Genomic DNA, 16,803 nt, shown 5'->3' with positions numbered 1-16,803 from the left:
TCGGGGCCAGATCTCCACAAGGGGGCAGTAGGACCCACCGCAGGCTGCTGTAGGGCCTGGCGGTGCCTCCCAGTGGGCCTGGGCACCCTCTTCTGCCAGTCTCTGGCTTGGGCATGAGAGAGGCATGGCCAGGCCTCTGCAGGAGGCTCAGGCCCCTGCTGGCTCCAGTGAAGCCTGGCCTTTTGGTCCAGAGGCTGGGTTTTGGAGAGTGCACATTCACTCTGTGGCATGGACCTGAGGGGAGCCGAGTCTGCCCACGCGGCTGTGGAAGTCCTCCACTGCCTTTGTCCGCCAGGCAGGGAGAGGAGCGCCCGTGCTAGTCTGGAAATTACCACTGCCCACGAGAACGAGGTGTGAGAGCAGGCAACGCTCCTGGACCCCGCTCTTCCTGTGTCCCTGCGTTGTGATGAAACTCACTAGAGGCTGCGTTGGGCTGTCTGCTCTACACTGTGAACTAAATGAACCTTTCTTTGGAAAGTACCCAGGCTCGGACATCTTATTTCAGACCAATATGTCCACTTACTTTGATTTGCCTGTGCTGTCTCTCCGTTGTGCCACACCATGAGACCAGACATGTCGACTCCTCCTGACAGCCCAAGATTCTGTGTCCAAATTTCTGGTGAGAATCCGACTATCCCCAGCTCCCAGGTGCCTGGCCTTTCTGTTGCTTTCACTTTACAGATTTCCCTGGCTGTGAGAGTCAGGGCCAGAGTGCTGCTTCTCAAGACACAGGATTTAGTAGAAATTACATTTCAATTTTCGAAGGTTGGTAAGAACATCATTGGTGGCCACAGTTGTCTGGCAGGCAATGAAGGAGGGTCTTGCGGACGATACCCCATCCTCAGCCTGGATGAGTTCAAACGGCTTGAGGTTGGCAGAAGAAATAGTAGAGAAATAAATAAATCTTGTAAACAATTTCAAGTTCAGAGGGCAATCCAGAAGGGATGGAGAGAGGAGAGAAGGGAAATGGGAAGAAGCAGGACAATTCTGGGAGTCAGCCTACAAGAAGTCCCACCAGGACAGGATAGAGGGCTTGGAGATGCGCAGCTCCTGGCCTGCCACTGAAGGGGCAGGCATGGTGCAGATCAGGGACCGCACACGGCCCCAGAAGATATGAGCTCACAGTCAGACGGCTGTGTAGTGTGTTTGTCAGTTTTGATCACTGTGACAAATACCTGAAGAATGGAGGAGAGATCGAGGCTTGGTCAGAGGTCTCAGGCCACCATTGCCTGGTGCATCGTCCCTAAGGACTCGTCCAGAGGCAGCTGCAGAACCTCATGGCGGCAGGTGTGAGTGGCAGCCAGGGAGCAGAGTGCTTGGAGGAGCAGGTGTCCTCCTAACGCTATTCGGTCTATGGGAGGGTGTCCCCCTGCCTGGATAATTAAGCTGGAAATGCCTCACAGACACCCACAAGTCTCCTTTACTAACCTATCTGCCTCTTAATCCAGTCAGGCTGACAGATCCCAACTAGCAGCTCTGAGCCTCCATCCCTGAGCTGCCTCTTACCCTTCGGGAGCTGCCCAAACTTTTGAGGCGCACTGGAGACTTTCGTGGTTGTGAAATAGGTCTTTTTTTTTTCCTTTTTTTTTTTTTGGTCAGTAGTGGGGCTTGAACTCTGGGCCTGGACACTGTCCCTCAGCACTTCAGCTCAAGGTAAATGCTTTACCACTTGAGCCACAGCGCCACTTCTGGTTTTCTAGTGGTTTGTTGGAGATAAAGAGTCTCACGGACTTTCCTGCCTACGCTGGCTTTGAACCGCAATCCTCAGATCTCCACCTCCTGAGTAGCTAGGATTACAAGTATGAGCCACCTAGCGAATAGATCTTTTTTTTCCTGGTTGGTTATGGGGCTTAAACTTGGGGCCTAAGCACTGTTTCTGAGCATTTTTGCTCACGATTAGCACTCTACCACTTGAACCACAGTGCGACTTCCTGTTTTCTAGTGGTTAATTGGAGATAAGAGTCTCATGAACTTTCCTGTCTGGGCTGGCTTTGAACTGTGGTCCTCAGATCTCAGCCTCCTGATTAGCTGGGATTACAGGTGTGAGCAACCAGTGCCTGGCTGGAATAGTATTTTGTTTTTTTTTGTTTTTTGGTAGTTTATTCAACTTACAGTTAAGCTTTTTTCTTTCGTGCCAGTGCTGTAGCTTGAACTCAGAGTCTGGGTGCTGTCCTTTAGCTTTTTCACTCAAGGCTGGCCACTTCCAGCTTTTTTTTTTTTAATGTGGTGCTGAGGACTCGAACCCAGGGCTTCATGCATGCTAGGCAAGCACTCTTCCACTAAGCCACCTTCCCAGCCCAGGAATGGATCTTTTTTGAGAGGAGAAGGGTACTGGGATTTGAGCTCAGGGTCTACTTTGTTTTTCTCCAGAAGTCCTCATATTTTTGCCCACTGGCCTCAAACTGAGTTGCAATCCTCCTTTCCTGACTAGCTTAGAGTAGAAGGTGAACAAACTTTATTTAGAAAGGCTTTAGTTGGCACCGCACCGTCACGGTAAGAGAACACTACAGCTTGCTTGTATCATGACATAAACTTGGGAATGAGGTAGGTAGGTTAGGTATCGGCTTCTTAAAACAAGGCCCAGAGAGGTTATGTCATGTGTCTGGGGCCTGGTGGAGGGGCCGGCTCTGGCCTGTCCTCCGGCTGTCTGGCCCCTTCCCCGCTCCCCAGGTGCCTGGTGCTTCCACACCTCAAGGCTCTGCTCCTTCCAGGAACCTTGATGCAGAGCCTGGAGCTCTGGGGACTGAGCTCAGGGAGGTGTGCTGGAGCAAGGGTGTGACTGCTGCCATCTGAGGAGCAGATCCCCCCTAGCAAGGGGCGCCGGCGATCAGCAAGTTCACCAACAAGCTGACCAGCCGTCATAAAGATACAACCTGGTGCTTACATGGATAGTATATAGGTCATTCGTCTGCTGTCAGGTTTTCTTTGTTTCCACACAAGATTTCAACCCCAAACAGCAGAATGGATTGAAAGCGGGGAGCCGCTGGGGCAGCGGGCAGCCTGGTGCAGAATCTACCCCCCCCGCCCACCCCCCACTCCTCTCTCCTTCAGGAGAGGACAGCAGTCCCGTGTTGACTGACACGGGCAGGCGGTGTCTCCACGGCAGAGTGCCACCAGGCAAACCCTGAGATAAAAAGTCATAAATAGACCGGGAGCCTGAGCCCCAGCCAGCTTCGGTGTCCTTGGGCTGGAGGGCCCACAGGCCTGGTCCCAGGTGGGGCCAAGGGTACAGAGCAGCTGCTGTGGAAATTTCCATGAGCGTCCACCCCCTCTGGGAGTCCCTGAGTACAAGGAAGATGTGGTTTACGAAAGAGGGAGAAGACATGGACCCTGCTGCTGGCCCGGCCCCAGGAGCGTCCCGCAGCGCCTGCCAGGAGCACAAAAGGACAAACAGGTTGCAGAGCAATGCTGTAAATAAGGTCAAGTCACGCAGCCGCTGTACCCTCAGACCAGCTCCCCTCCCATCGCCCTCCACTTGTTCAAATTAGAGCAGCCCCTCTAAGGAAAACCTGTGGAGGAGCACTTCCCCTACAACTGTCTCTACTCACAAAGAGATCCCAAACAGTATGTTCATTTCTAACAGGAAAAATGCTTGCAGCACCTAATATACAATATATTATTCCCTGGAATACCCTTAGGAACTCAGGTTAAGTTACAAAATAATTTAAGGCATAAATCAATGAAAAGCCAGAAGAGGAGAGGGGGAAGGTGTCCGTGGGTGGTGGAGCACTTCCTATCCTGTGCGTGACCTGGATTCACTCCAGAGCCGCCAAAAATTATTAGGAAATACCAGTTCCGTGTCTTATCAATTGTTACCCGAAGCTTGAAGTCAGATGCAGGCTCGGGTCTTAGGAACCTGTGCCACGCACTCGGGTATGAACAGACGCGCACTCCTGTCTAGAGTGCAGTCGTGCACATGCAGTACAGGTGTAGGTGTGCTGTGTGTGTATAGGTATGACTGCGCTCCGGCGTGAGCATGCACGTGCATGCAGCACGCAGCACACAGCTCTGTTTGGGGAGCACTGCGGACTGAAGGAGGGAAGTGGGAAGTGAATGAATGCTTGCAGGCAGGATGCGGGAGTGTCTGGCAAATCCTGGCATCTCCAGTTCACTTCTGCTGCCCGAGCCGTGTCCTAGGTTTCCCCTAATGAGTCAATGCAGAGTCAGGACCGGAGCCGACGATGAGCTGGGTGGGGTAGGAGTGTGGTGCAAGAGGAGTGTGAAGGACTTTGGAAAGAACAAGACTGTGGACCTGTGTGTGTCTGTGGTGTTTGTTTTCCGGACAGAAACCCAGGGCCTTGGCATGCTGGGCAAGCACTGTGCTCTGAGCCGCGTCCTGCAGACTTGGATTAACGTGTTTGTCTCAGGATGCTTTCACAGGTTACTCCCTGTGCTTTGCTGTATATAAAGTATGTCCTCCATGAAGCCCTGAAGTGTGAAGGTCTGACGATGCACTGTGGCTTCATCCTTGTGCTATTGTGTGTTGGAATTACCCTGAAGGAGATGAGCTAATATGAGGGGACTGGGACCAGCCCACACCTAATAAAGGGGCCAGGCCCGGAGCTTCTCCTGTGGGCTGGGAGCCTGGGTGGTAGCAGGATTAATCAGCTCTAACTGTGCAGTCAGCTAATTACCAGCATTAGGAATCCTTTAAGTCACACAGCGGGAGGCTGGGGTGCTGACCTGTGGAAAGGTGGGGTGCTGGGCTCCAGATGGGCCCCTCACTCACACTGGGGACGGGATTCTTGGGGCTCTGCCAGGTGGCCCAGATGCCAGGCTGGAAAACAGGGGAAGCAAGAGCGAAAGAATCAAAAGTGTGCAGGGGAGGGGGCTGGGGAAGAAGACAGGGGTCACTCACAGAACCCCAGGGGAAAGGTGGAGGACGTTCCAGTACTGTCTTATTTAAACAAGCAAGGCAGAGCGGAGGGCACGCACGCCTGCCGGGGAACTGTGTGCAGGCCTGCCGGCCGTGTACGCAAACCGACAAGGGACTTGAGCCGCGGCTGTGTTGATGCGGGGGGGGGGGGGGGGGGGAGGGGGGGGGTTGGGCTGGAGCAGGCAGGAGACCACGGAGCTGGGGTACTTCACTTCTGGGGGGACAGGGTCATGGTGTTGGCCAGGCTGGCCTTGAACCTGCAGTCCTCCTGCCCCCCTTCGTGGATGCTGGAATTATAGGCTTGTACCACCATGTCTGGCCACAGCATTAAAAAAAAAGACAGATGAGTAATTAAGTGTGTGCTTTTCCTACTGAAAGAGGGAAACGTTTGCCAGAATGTTAGGGCTGTTTTAAAATCGTTTAATACTGGACGTGTAAGGGCCAAGCGGAGGTCATTCAGTGAGCATCTCCCAGCGCCGGTTTGGTAAGGTGTAAGAAGTTGGTGTGTGCGAGCAGTGGTAGAATCAGGTCTTGTTTAGCAGGGCTGGACGGAGCCCAGCTCCTAACACCTGCTCATTTAAGTGCCGGCTACGTCCTCAGCCCGGGAACCTGCTAGAATTCTTGCTTCCTTCTACTCAGTGAGTAGAATTGTTGAGAGATGGATTTTAGTAGCTGGCCCTGTGGCTCGGCCGGCAGGTGGGGGTGGTGGGAGTGTGTGTGGGGGGGAGCCAGCCCGGGTCTAAGAGACTTCCTGCTTGGGATGGCCCCTCCCTCCAGCACCAGGGACTTTTCCGAGGTGCAGTTGTGACTGGCACTGCACCAAAGGGAACCAAAGACAATGCTGATATTAAGGCGGCAAGGCGGCTGGAGCAGGAACAGGAACAGGGCAGCTGTACAGATGCCCTCAGGACATTTCTTCCAGAGCTCGCGGAAGGTAAAGCTCTTCCACCTTAAATCCAGCCATAAACAAAAGAGTTGCAGCTGGACGACCCGAGTCCTCTTACACTACTCAGAAATAAGGGACGAAATTATCAACCTTTACTGTATTCTGCAAGATGTGCAAATCCCGCAGACCTGGTCTCTGTGGGTCACAGTGAGAGGAAATGATAGAAAATAAAGGTCCTTTTAATTCAATTTACAAGTCTTTTCAATATACGTATGGTAATTAGTACAATATTTTGCAGGGAACATGAAATGTCCTGCACTGTTGGAATTACTAAGTAACAGTAACTCAGACTATCACTTTACTGTTCATATTATATGACGAGTTATGCTTTGTCTTCAGTGCATCTGTGCGTTTACCTACTTAACCCCTAACAGTGGTTAGTGGTACAGAGAGGAGACTGAGTCACAGAGTTTAGATAGTTCAGGACCATAGTTAGAAATAGGCAGAGCTGGTGTTCTAGCCAGGCTTCTGGCTCTTCTGTTCATGTTCTTACTTGTTTTCTGTGTGTTGTTACTGGAGCTTGAACTCAGGACCGCATGTTATTACTTTGCCTTTTAGCCTAGGCTGGTGTTCTTCCACTTAAGCCACACATCCCGTTCCCCATCTTTGTGAGTGCTCATTGCCAGTGGCTGTTCCCAGGTGCTGGGCTTCTAGTGGTGGACATACCCCCAGTGTCTGTGCTCACTGGTGCTCCATTTGGATACTAACTGAACACAACACAGTAGGTAATAAGAAGTACTAAGAAGAAAAATACAAAGCAAAGGCCAGGTATGGTGGCTCCTGTCTGTAATCTCGGCTACTCAGGAGAGAGAGAATGGGAGAAGTACGGTTCAGGCCAGCCTGGCAAAAAGTCAGATCCCATCTCAGCTGAGCAGTGTGGCACACACCTGCAACCCTAGCTGCAGCTGTGACCGGAAGGCAGAGGTGAAGAACTGCAGCCCACATCTGGCCAGGGCAAAACTGCAAGACCTTCTCCATTCATCATCAAAGCAGAAAACGGACTGGGGACATGGCTCGAGTGGTCGAGGACTTGCCTGGCGAGCACAAGGCTTTCAGTTCAAACTCCAAAACACAAAAAAGAAAAATAAAGCAAGGTGAGGCGGGAAGGCTGTGAGCGGGCGGTGGAGCCAGGCTGGCCGGGGCGGGGCGGGGAGCCTCGGAGCGTGGCCTGAGTGGGCAGGAGCAGAGCTGAGACTTGCTGGCGCAGAGACACTGGATTTGATGCCGAGGGGGCTGGGGGTTAGCAACCACATGACCTGCCTCTTGCTTTACAGGAAGGAACAAAGGACCACTGTGGGAGACGTGGGAGCAGGGGAGGGGCCGGCTGGCTGTTGAAGGACACGGGTGCAGGTGAGCACTGGCCAGATGACGCCGGCCTGGCCCGGGCTGCAGTCGGCTGATTCAGCAGTGTTTTGAAGATGGAAGAATTTACACCATCTTCTGTGTGCAGCTGACGCGAGGCAGACAAAGGGGCTTGGAAGGAAGGAGCGCTGCTTCTAAGAGGGAGAAGTGGGGGGGGGGGGGGGCGCCCAGGGACGAGGCAAACGATGGCGGTGGGAAGTAGGGAGATGTCGGCAGACATGGAAGAACAACCACCTTTGGAAAACTGAGGAGCCTGCTGAGAACAGCTCTGCCACCGAACAGGGAATTCAACAGGCGAGGTGCGTGGCGTGACGTGGCTCCAGCGGCCGTGGGAGGTCTTGGGAAACGGCCATGGAGGGGCAGCTGGAGCTGAAACGCTGCAATTGTGAATCATCTGTTTGCCTGTCCACCGGCTCCCTGGAAAACCTTGCTTGCAAAGCTTTCTGTGTCACATCTGACTTCTGTTCCCCTATTGTGAAAAGCCTTTTTCCCCAGAGGACATTTGTAGGAACAAAAAACCAAAAAAACAAACCATTGTAGGCGTGCGCAGTGACTTACGGGAGTGGGTAGGTAGTTGGGTAAATTAGATTAAGTTGGGTGCCAGGCAATGAAATGTGTGCACATCTCTGGACTCCAGAGGGCCGGGCCTGGCTCAGGGAAGAGAAGAGAAGGCCCTTGATTTTCACCTTCCAGTGACCTGGAGACTGGCAAGTTGGACGATGGGTTGAGGCAGACCCCTCGGCTGCCCAGCTGGAGCCAACAGCACCCACAGCCCCTTGGCAGACAACGGGGGACCAACTGGTTCCAGCACCTGAAGAAATCGTGTCTTCAGCTAACAAGCAAATCCAGTAGAGCTCAGAGGTCACAGACAGCAACAAAATACGCCTCACGCACTGACTTAGAAAAGCCTCTGAGCAAACAATAAAAGATATAGAAAGAAGCAACAACCACAGGCAAGAAGCTGGTTTCCAAAGATGCCACACTGTTAGTTTAAATACCCAGTTTTCAACAAAAGCAGCAACAAAGACAGAAGAAAATATAATCCCCACAACAGAGCAAAAAGGACACTGAACATGGTAGACAAGACTTTAAATCACAGGGTTGGGAAGGTGGCTCAGTGGTAAAGCGCTTGCCTTGCATGCCTATGGCCCTGGGTTCGATTCCTCAGCACCACATAAGCAAAAAGAAAAAAGCCGGAAGTGGCGCTGTGGTTCAAGTGGTAGAGCGCTAGCCTTGAGCTGAAGAGCTGAGGGACAGCGCCCAGGCCCAGAGTTCAGGCCCCATGACCGGACCCAAAAAAAAAAATTAAATCACATTTCAAATATATCCACAGAGCTAACTGAACCAAAATAGGAGAATGTCAAATCCAATGCTCAGCTCTCAGCTTCCCAAGTAACTAGGATTATTATTATTTTTTTGGGTCCGGTCATGGGGCCTGAACTCTGGGCCTGGGCGCTGTCCCTCAGCTCTTCAGCTCAAGGCTAGCGCTCTACCACTTGAACCACAGCGCCACTTCCGGCTTTTTTCTTTTTGCTTATGTGGTGCTGAGGAATCGAACCCAGGGCCTTGAGCATGCAAGGCAAGCGCTCTACCACTGAGCCACCTTCCCAGCCTAGTAACTAGGATTATAAGCATGGGTCCTAGCTTTGTATTTTTTATTTTCTTTTTTTTTTTTTTTTAAAAAAAAAAGGAACCAAAATTATAAAAGGGCTAATGGGCGTATAAAGAATAAAATGTAACTATGGCAACAATAGTACAAAGAATAGAGAATGGAATTGCATAGAAGCAAAGGTTTTGAAAATCTATATTGATATTTAGTAGTAATCCGAACTAGAATGTTAGTCCCCAAACGATCCACAAGAGAGAGAGAGGCGGAGCGCTACGCCGCCTGCCATGTTTGAGAACCACCCTTGGCTAGCATGCTGGTGGGCTGCGGTGGGGGAAGCCTGTGTGTTGGCCAGCTTTCCAGTACTTTCCAAGATGATCAACTTACAAGCGGGTGAAGGTGGCTCTCCTCGCGTTGGAGGTTTCAGTCCCTGGTTGGTGTGTTTGGGGCTGTGATGAGGAGGCCGCCATGGCTGCTAGGGCTGGGGGGACATCGCCCGACCCCGCGGCTGGGGTGCGGACAGGAAGCGGGGTCCCAGTGCCCTTCGCGGACACGCCCCTGGGGTGCGGACAGGAAGTGCCCACGGCCCCGCCCACACCCCACCCACGGCCCCGCCCACAGCCACACCCCCGCCCACGGCCCCGCCCACGGCCCACTCACAGCCACACCCCACCTACGGCCCCGCCCACTCACAGCCACACCCCCACCCACGGCCCCGCCCACGGCCCACTCACAGCCACACTCCACCCACGGCCCCGCCCACATCCCCGTCTACCACGGCCCACTCACAGCCACACCCCCACCTACGGCCCCGCCCACGGCCCACTCACAGCCACACCCCCACCCACGGCCCCGCCCACATCCCCGTCCACGGCCCACTCACAGCCACACCCCCACCCACGGCCCCGCCCACGGCCCACTCACAGCCACACCCCCACCCACGGCCCCGCCCACGGCCCACTCACAGCCACACTCCACCCACGGCCCCGCCCACATCCCCGTCTACCACGGCCCACTCACAGCCACACCCCCACCTACGGCCCCGCCCACGGCCCACTCACAGCCACACCCCCACCCACGGCCCCGCCCACATCCCCGTCCACGGCCCACTCACAGCCACACCCCCGCCCACGGCCCCGCCCACGGCCCACTCACAGCCACACCCCACCTACGGCCCCGCCCACTCACAGCCACACCCCCACCCACGGCCCCGCCCACGGCCCACTCACAGCCACACTCCACCCACGGCCCCGCCCACATCCCCGTCTACCACGGCCCACTCACAGCCACACCCCACCTACGGCCCCGCCCACGGCCCACTCACAGCCACACCCCCACCCACGGCCCCGCCCACATCCCCGTCCACGGCCCACTCACAGCCACACCCCCACCCACGGCCCCGCCCACGGCCCACTCACAGCCACACCCCCACCCACGGCCCACTCACAGCCACACCCCCACCCACGGCCCACTCACAGCCACACCCCCACCCACGGCCCCGCCCACGGCCCCGCCCGCCTCTTCCCCGCCCGAGGCCGCCTGGCACCCACGTCTACGTGCAGGGTCCTTCTTGGGCCACACAGTGACCCCCGAGGAGCGGAGGGAAAAGCGCGGCCGGGTGCCCAGTCCAGGAGGGAGACACGGGAGGAGGAGGGAAGGGGCGCAACGGCCGGGGCCCTACCTTCCTCCCCCCCCCACCCGCCTCCCGGGCCCGCTCCTCCCCTGCTCCCAGGGCTCCTCCCCGCCCCTCCTCCCCGCCCCCTCCTCCCCTGCTCCGCGCGCTCCTCCCCGTCCCCTCCTCCCCTGCTCCGCGCGCTCCTCCCCGTCCCCTCCTCCCCTGCTCCGCGCGCTCCTCCCCGCCCCTCCTCCCCATCCCCTCCTCCCCTGCTCCGCGCGCTCCTCCCCGCCCCTCCTCCCCGTCCCCTCCTCCCCTGCTCCGCGCGCTCCTCCCCGCCCCCTCCTCCCCTGCTCCGCGCGCTCCTCCCCGCCCCCTCCTCCCCTGCTCCGCGCGCTCCTCCCCGTCCCCTCCTCCCCTGCTCCGCGCGCTCCTCCCCGCCCCTCCTCCCCGTCCCCTCCTCCCCTGCTCCGCGCGCTCCTCCCCGCCCCTCCTCCCCTGCTCCGCGCGCTCCTCCCCGCCCCTCCTCCCCTGCTCCGCGCGCTCCTCCCCCGCCCCCTCCTCCCCTGCTCCGCGCGCTCCTCCCCGTCCCCTCCTCCCCTGCTCCGCGCGCTCCTCCCCGCCCCTCCTCCCCGTCCCCTCCTCCCCTGCTCCGCGCGCTCCTCCCCGCCCCTCCTCCCCTGCTCCGCGCGCTCCTCCCCGCCCCCTCCTCCCCTGCTCCGCGCGCTCCTCCCCGTCCCCTCCTCCCCTGCTCCGCGCGCTCCTCCCCGCCCCTCCTCCCCGTCCCCTCCTCCCCTGCTCCGCGCGCTCCTCCCCGCCCCTCCTCCCCGTCCCCTCCTCCCCTGCTCCGCGCGCTCCTCCCCGCCCCCTCCTCCCCTGCTCCGCGCGCTCCTCCCCGTCCCCTCCTCCGCGCGCTCCTCCCCGCCCCCTCCTCCCCTGCTCCGCGCGCTCCTCCCCGTCCCCTCCTCCGCGCGCTCCTCCCCGCCCCCTCCTCCCCAGTTCCGCGTGCTCCTCCCCGTCCCTCCTCCCCGCCCCCTCCTCCCCTGCTCCGCGCGCTCCTCCCCGTCCCCTCCTCCCCTGCTCCGCCCCCTCCTCCCCGCCCCTCCTCCCCGTCCCCTCCTCCCCTGCTCCGCGCGCTCCTCCCCGTCCCCTCCTCCCCTGCTCCCGCCCCCTCCTCCCCGCCCCTCCTCCCCTGCTCCGCGCGCTCCTCCCCGCCCCTCCTCCCCTGCTCCGCGCGCTCCTCCCCGTCCCCTCCTCCCCTGCTCCGCCCCCTCCTCCCCGCCCCTCCTCCCCGTCCCTCCTCCCCGTCCCCTCCTCCCCTGCTCCGCGCGCTCCTCCCCGTCCCCTCCTCCCCTGCTCCGCGCGCTCCTCCCGTCCCCTCCTCCCCTGCTCCGCGCGCTCCTCCCCGTCCCCTCCTCCCCTGCTCCGCCCCCTCCTCCCCGCCCCTCCTCCCCGTCCCTCCTCCCCGTCCCCTCCTCCCCTGCTCCGCGCGCTCCTCCCCGTCCCCTCCTCCCCTGCTCCGCCCCCTCCTCCCCGCCCCTCCTCCCCGTCCCTCCTCCCCGTCCCCTCCTCCCCTGCTCCGCGCGCTCCTCCCCGTCCCCTCCTCCCCTGCTCCGCCCCCTCCTCCCCGCCCCTCCTCCCCGTCCCCTCCTCCCCTGCTCCGCGCGCTCCTCCCCGTCCCCTCCTCCCCTGCTCCGCCCCCTCCTCCCCGCCCCTCCTCCCCGTCCCCTCCTCCCCTGCTCCGCGCGCTCCTCCCCGCCCCTCCTCCCCTGCTCCGCGCGCTCCTCCCCGCCCCCTCCTCCCCTGCTCCGCCCCCTCCTCCCCGCCCCTCCTCCCCGTCCCTCCTCCCCGTCCCCTCCTCCCCTGCTCCGCGCGCTCCTCCCCGTCCCCTCCTCCCCTGCTCCGCCCCCTCCTCCCCGCCCCTCCTCCCCTGCTCCCCGCGCTCCTCCCCGCCCCTCCTCCCCTGCTCCGCGCGCTCCTCCCCGTCCCCTCCTCCCCTGCTCCGCCCCCTCCTCCCCGCCCCTCCTCCCCGTCCCTCCTCCCCGTCCCCTCCTCCCCTGCTCCGCGCGCTCCTCCCCGTCCCCTCCTCCCCTGCTCCGCGCGCTCCTCCCCGTCCCCTCCTCCCCTGCTCCGCCCCCTCCTCCCCGCCCCTCCTCCCCGTCCCCTCCTCCCCTGCTCCGCGCGCTCCTCCCCGCCCCCTCCTCCCCTGCTCCGCCCCCTCCTCCCCGCCCCTCCTCCCCGTCCCCTCCTCCCCTGCTCCGCCCCCTCCTCCCCGCCCCTCCTCCCCTGCTCCCCGCGCTCCTCCCCGCCCCTCCTCCCCTGCTCCGCGCGCTCCTCCCCGTCCCCTCCTCCCCTGCTCCGCCCCCTCCTCCCCGCCCCTCCTCCCCGTCCCTCCTCCCCGTCCCCTCCTCCCCTGCTCCGCGCGCTCCTCCCCGTCCCCTCCTCCCCTGCTCCGCGCGCTCCTCCCCGTCCCCTCCTCCCCTGCTCCGCGCGCTCCTCCCCGTCCCCTCCTCCCCTGCTCCGCCCCCTCCTCCCCGCCCCTCCTCCCCGTCCCCTCCTCCCCTGCTCCGCGCGCTCCTCCCCGCCCCTCCTCCCCTGCTCCGCGCGCTCCTCCCCGCCCCCTCCTCCCCTGCTCCGCCCCCTCCTCCCCGCCCCTCCTCCCCGTCCCCTCCTCCCCTGCTCCGCGCGCTCCTCCCCGTCCCCTCCTCCCCTGCTCCGCCCCCTCCTCCCCGTCCCTCCTTCCCGTCCCCTCCTCCCCTGCTCCGCGCGCTCCTCCCCGTCCCCTCCTCCCCTGCTCCGCGCGCTCCTCCCCGCCCCCTCCTCCCCTGCTCCGCCCCCTCCTCCCGCCCCTCCTCCCCGTCCCCCTCCTCCCCTGCTCCGCCCCCTCCTCCCCGCCCCTCCTCCCCTGCTCCCCGCGCTCCTCCCCGCCCCTCCTCCCCTGCTCCGCGCGCTCCTCCCCGTCCCCTCCTCCCCTGCTCCGCCCCCTCCTCCCCGCCCCTCCTCCCCGCCCCTCCTCCCCGTCCCCTCCTCCCCTGCTCCGCGCGCTCCTCCCCGCCCCTCCTCCCCTGCTCCGCGCGCTCCTCCCCGCCCCCTCCTCCCCTGCTCCGCCCCCTCCTCCCCGCCCCTCCTCCCCGTCCCCTCCTCCCCTGCTCCGCGCGCTCCTCCCCGTCCCCTCCTCCCCTGCTCCGCCCCCTCCTCCCCGTCCCTCCTTCCCGTCCCCTCCTCCCCTGCTCCGCGCGCTCCTCCCCGTCCCCTCCTCCCCAGTTCCGCGTGCTCCTCCCCGTCCCTCCTCCCCGTCCCCTCCTCCCCTGCTCCGCGCGCTCCTCCCCGCCCCTCCTCCCCTGCTCCGCGCGCTCCTCCCCGCCCCTCCTCCCCTGCTCCGCGCGCTCCTCCCCGCCCCCTCCTCCCCGCCCCCTCCTCCCCGCCCCCTCCTCCCCTGCTCCGCGCGCTCCTCCCCGCCCCTCCTCCCCTGCTCCGCGCGCTCCTCCCCGTCCCCTCCTCCCCAGTTCCGCGTGCTCCTCCCCGCCCCTCCTCCCCTGCTCCGCGCGCTCCTCCCCGCCCCTCCTCCCCGCCCCTCCTCCCCTGCTCCGCGCGCTCCTCCCCGCCCCCTCCTCCCCGCCCCCTCCTCCCCTGCTCCGCGCGCTCCTCCCCGCCCCTCCTCCCCTGCTCCGCGCGCTCCTCCCCGTCCCCTCCTCCCCAGTTCCGCGCGCTCCTCCCCGCCCCTCCTCCCCTGCTCCGCGCGCTCCTCCCCGTCCCCTCCTCCCCAGTTCCGCGCGCTCCTCCCCGCCCCTCCTCCCCTGCTCCGCGCGCTCCTCCCCGTCCCCTCCTCCCCAGTTCCGCGCGCTCCTCCCCGCCCCTCCTCCCCTGCTCCGCGCGCTCCTCCCCGTCCCCTCCTCCCCAGTTCCGCGTGCTCCTCCCCGCCCCCTCCTCCCCTGCTCCGCGCGCTCCTCCCCGCCCCCTCCTCCCCTGCTCCGCGCGCTCCTCCCCGCCCCCTCCTCCCCTGCTCCGCCCCCTCCTCCCCGCCCCCTCCTCCCCTGCTCCGCCCCCTCCTCCCCGCCCCCTCCTCCCCTGCTCCGCGCGCTCCTCCCCGTCCCCTCCTCCCCAGTTCCGCGCGCTCCTCCCCGCCCCCTCCTTCCCTGCTCCGCCCCCTCCTCCCCGCCCCCTCCTCCCCTGCTCCGCGCGCTCCTCCCCGTCCCCTCCTCCCCAGTTCCGCGCGCTCCTCCCCGCCCCCTCCTCCCCTGCTCCGCGCGCTCCTCCCCGCCCCCTCCTCCCCTGCTCCGCGCGCTCCTCCCCGTCCCCTCCTCCCCAGTTCCGCGCGCTCCTCCCCGCCCCCTCCTCCCCTGCTCCGCGCGCTCCTCCCCGCCCCCTCCTCCCCTGCTCCGCGCGCTCCTCCCCGTCCCCTCCTCCCCAGTTCCGCGTGCTCCTCCCCGCCCCCTCCTCCCCGCCCCCTCCTCCCCGCCCCCTCCTCCCCGCCCCTCCTCCCCTGCTCCGCGCGCTCCTCCCCGCCCCTCCTCCCCTGCTCCGCGCGCTCTTCCCCGCCCCCTCCTCCCCGCCCCCTCCTCCCCTGCTCCGCGCGCTCCTCCCCGCCCCTCCTCCCCGCCCCTCCTCCCCTGCTCCGCGCGCTCCTCCCCGCCCCTCCTCCCCGCGCTCCTCTCCGGGCGGGCGGCCCAGAAGGTGGCCTTCCCCCCACCCCAAGAAGAGGTGACGCGCCCACGTGGCCAGACAAGAGGTCGCCAGCGCGGGCTCGCTCTCAGTGCACACGCGCGATCCAAGGTCGCCTTTTTTCTAACCCTTGAGACAAGCAGGCCAGGAACTGCCTAAGGGACAGGGCGGCCTCCCATTGGCTGTTGTCGCTGGGTCTTCGGTTCCTATTGGCTGTAGGATGCGCGCACGAGCCGAGCACGTTTCCCCGCGTCCCTCAGCGTTGGGCCGCGGACGGCGTCGCAGCCAATGGGAGGCCCAGGGGCGGGGCCAGCGGCGCGGGGCGTCCGAGCGCCGGCGAGGAGGTAAACAGGCCGCGAGCTCGTGCGGCCCGGGCTGAGGTGAGCGCGCGGCTGGCGGCGCGCGCGGAGGCGACCCGGACTCCCCGCTTCTGCGGCGGGGTAAGGCTGCCCGCGGGGCCGCGGGGTCTTGCGGGGTGCCCGGCGTCCCCGCGGGCGTCCCTCCCCTCCAGGCGTGCTGCGGCTCCGGGCCGCGCCGGTGGCGGGGACCCGCCGCTGCTTCGTTCCTCTTCCTTGGCCCCGCGCGGCCCGTCCCTCGTGGGCGCCCGGGCCCGGCCGTCCCTGCGCCCCCGCAGGGCCGCGGCCGGGGCTCCGGGGGCCGCCCCGGGCGGAGAGCGCTGCCCCGAGGCGAGGCCGCCGGGCACGGCCCCCGAGGCGAGGCCGCCCAGGCGGAAAGCGCTGCCCCGAGGCGAGGCCGCCGGGCACGGCCCCCGAGGCGAGGCCGCCCAGGCGGAAAGCGCTGCCCCGAGGCGAGGCCGCCGGGCACGGCCCCCGAGGCGAGGCCGCCCGGCGAGGACAGCGCTGCCCCGAGGCGAGGCCGCCGGGCACGGCCCCCGAGGCGAGGCCGCCCCGGCGGAGAGCGCTGCCCCGAGGCGAGGCCGCCGGGCACGGCCCCGAGGCGAGGCCGCCCAGGTGGAGAGCGCTGCCCCGAGGCGAGGCCGCCGGGCACGGCCCCCGAGGCGAGGCCGCCGGGCACGGCCCCCGAGGCGAGGCCGCCCGGGGAGGACAGCGCTGCCCCGAGGCGAGGCCGCCGGGCACGGCCCCCGAGGCGAGGCCGCCCGGGCGGAGAGCGCTGCCCCGAGGCGAGGCCGCCCGGGCGGAGAGCGCTGCCCCGAGGCGAGGCCGCCCGGGCGGAGAGCGCTGCCCCGAGGCGAGGCCGCCCGGGGAGGACAGCGCTGCCCCGAGGCGAGGCCGCCGGCACGGCCCCCGAGGCGAGGCCGCCGGGCACGGCCCGGGGAGGCTCGCGGAGCTGCCGGCGCCGCGGGCGCGGGAAGCTCAGGAGGGCCGTGCAGACGCACGCCCGCCCGCCCGCCGCGGCCACCGGCGCGGCTCCCGGGACGCAGCCCGCCGGGCAGCCGGGCGCCCGCGAGCCCGCGCCTGGCCTGGAAGACGCAGGCCCGTGGGTGCGGGGCAGCGACCCAGCCCGGCACCCGCAGCCCCGCGCCGCAGCACCGACACGCGTGATGGGTAGTTCTCTTTTGGGGGTGGGGGCAGCCGAGACTCTTGAACTCAGGCCCCGGGCGCCGTCCCTGAGCTTTTCTCCTCCAGGCCAGCGCACTACCACTTTGGGCCACAGCCCCACTTCTGGTTTTCAGTGGTTAATTGGAGGTAAGAGTCTCATGGACTTTCCTGCCCGGCCTGGCTTTGAACCATGATCCTCAGATCTCAGCCTTTTGA

At 64.2% G+C, this 16,803-nt stretch overlaps 2 protein-coding genes across 4 annotated transcripts in view; both read left to right on the top strand.

The window, feature by feature from the left end:
* Positions 1-5,315: 5,315 nt before the first annotated feature.
* Positions 5,316-16,803, top strand: part of Coq8a (coenzyme Q8A) — a 34,628-nt gene continuing 23,140 nt past the window's right edge. The window contains exons 1-2 of one of the 3 annotated variants that reach the window (XM_042701242.1): positions 5,316-5,327; positions 15,453-15,462. The gene's annotated coding sequence lies outside the window, so the exon portion shown is untranslated. Of the gene's footprint in view, positions 5,328-15,417; positions 15,508-16,803 lie in introns of those variants that run through there. The other 2 variants (XM_042701240.1, XM_042701241.1) reach the window with 2 other exon arrangements.
* LOC122126730 (basic proline-rich protein-like) lies at positions 7,370-16,590 on the top strand. Its single transcript, XM_042701192.1, has 3 exons — positions 7,370-7,382; positions 9,486-10,415; positions 15,287-16,590. The coding sequence occupies exons 1-3, from the start codon at positions 7,370-7,372 to the stop codon at positions 16,588-16,590; spliced, it is 2,247 nt and encodes a 748-aa protein (XP_042557126.1).

This window comes from Dipodomys spectabilis, unplaced genomic scaffold (genome assembly GCF_019054845.1).
Source record: "Dipodomys spectabilis isolate Male_0828 unplaced genomic scaffold, ASM1905484v1 ptg000288l, whole genome shotgun sequence".
NCBI lineage: Eukaryota > Metazoa > Chordata > Mammalia > Rodentia > Heteromyidae > Dipodomys > Dipodomys spectabilis.
This window is presented reverse-complemented; position numbering and strand designations above follow the sequence as displayed.

Bases quoted from the DNA above. Each gene is read 5' to 3' on its own strand.
- LOC122126730 (XM_042701192.1), top strand. The intron at 10,416-15,286 runs GTCCAGGAGGGA...TATTGGCTGTAG, and splicing joins AAAGCGCGGCCGGGTGCCCA to GATGCGCGCACGAGCCGAGC.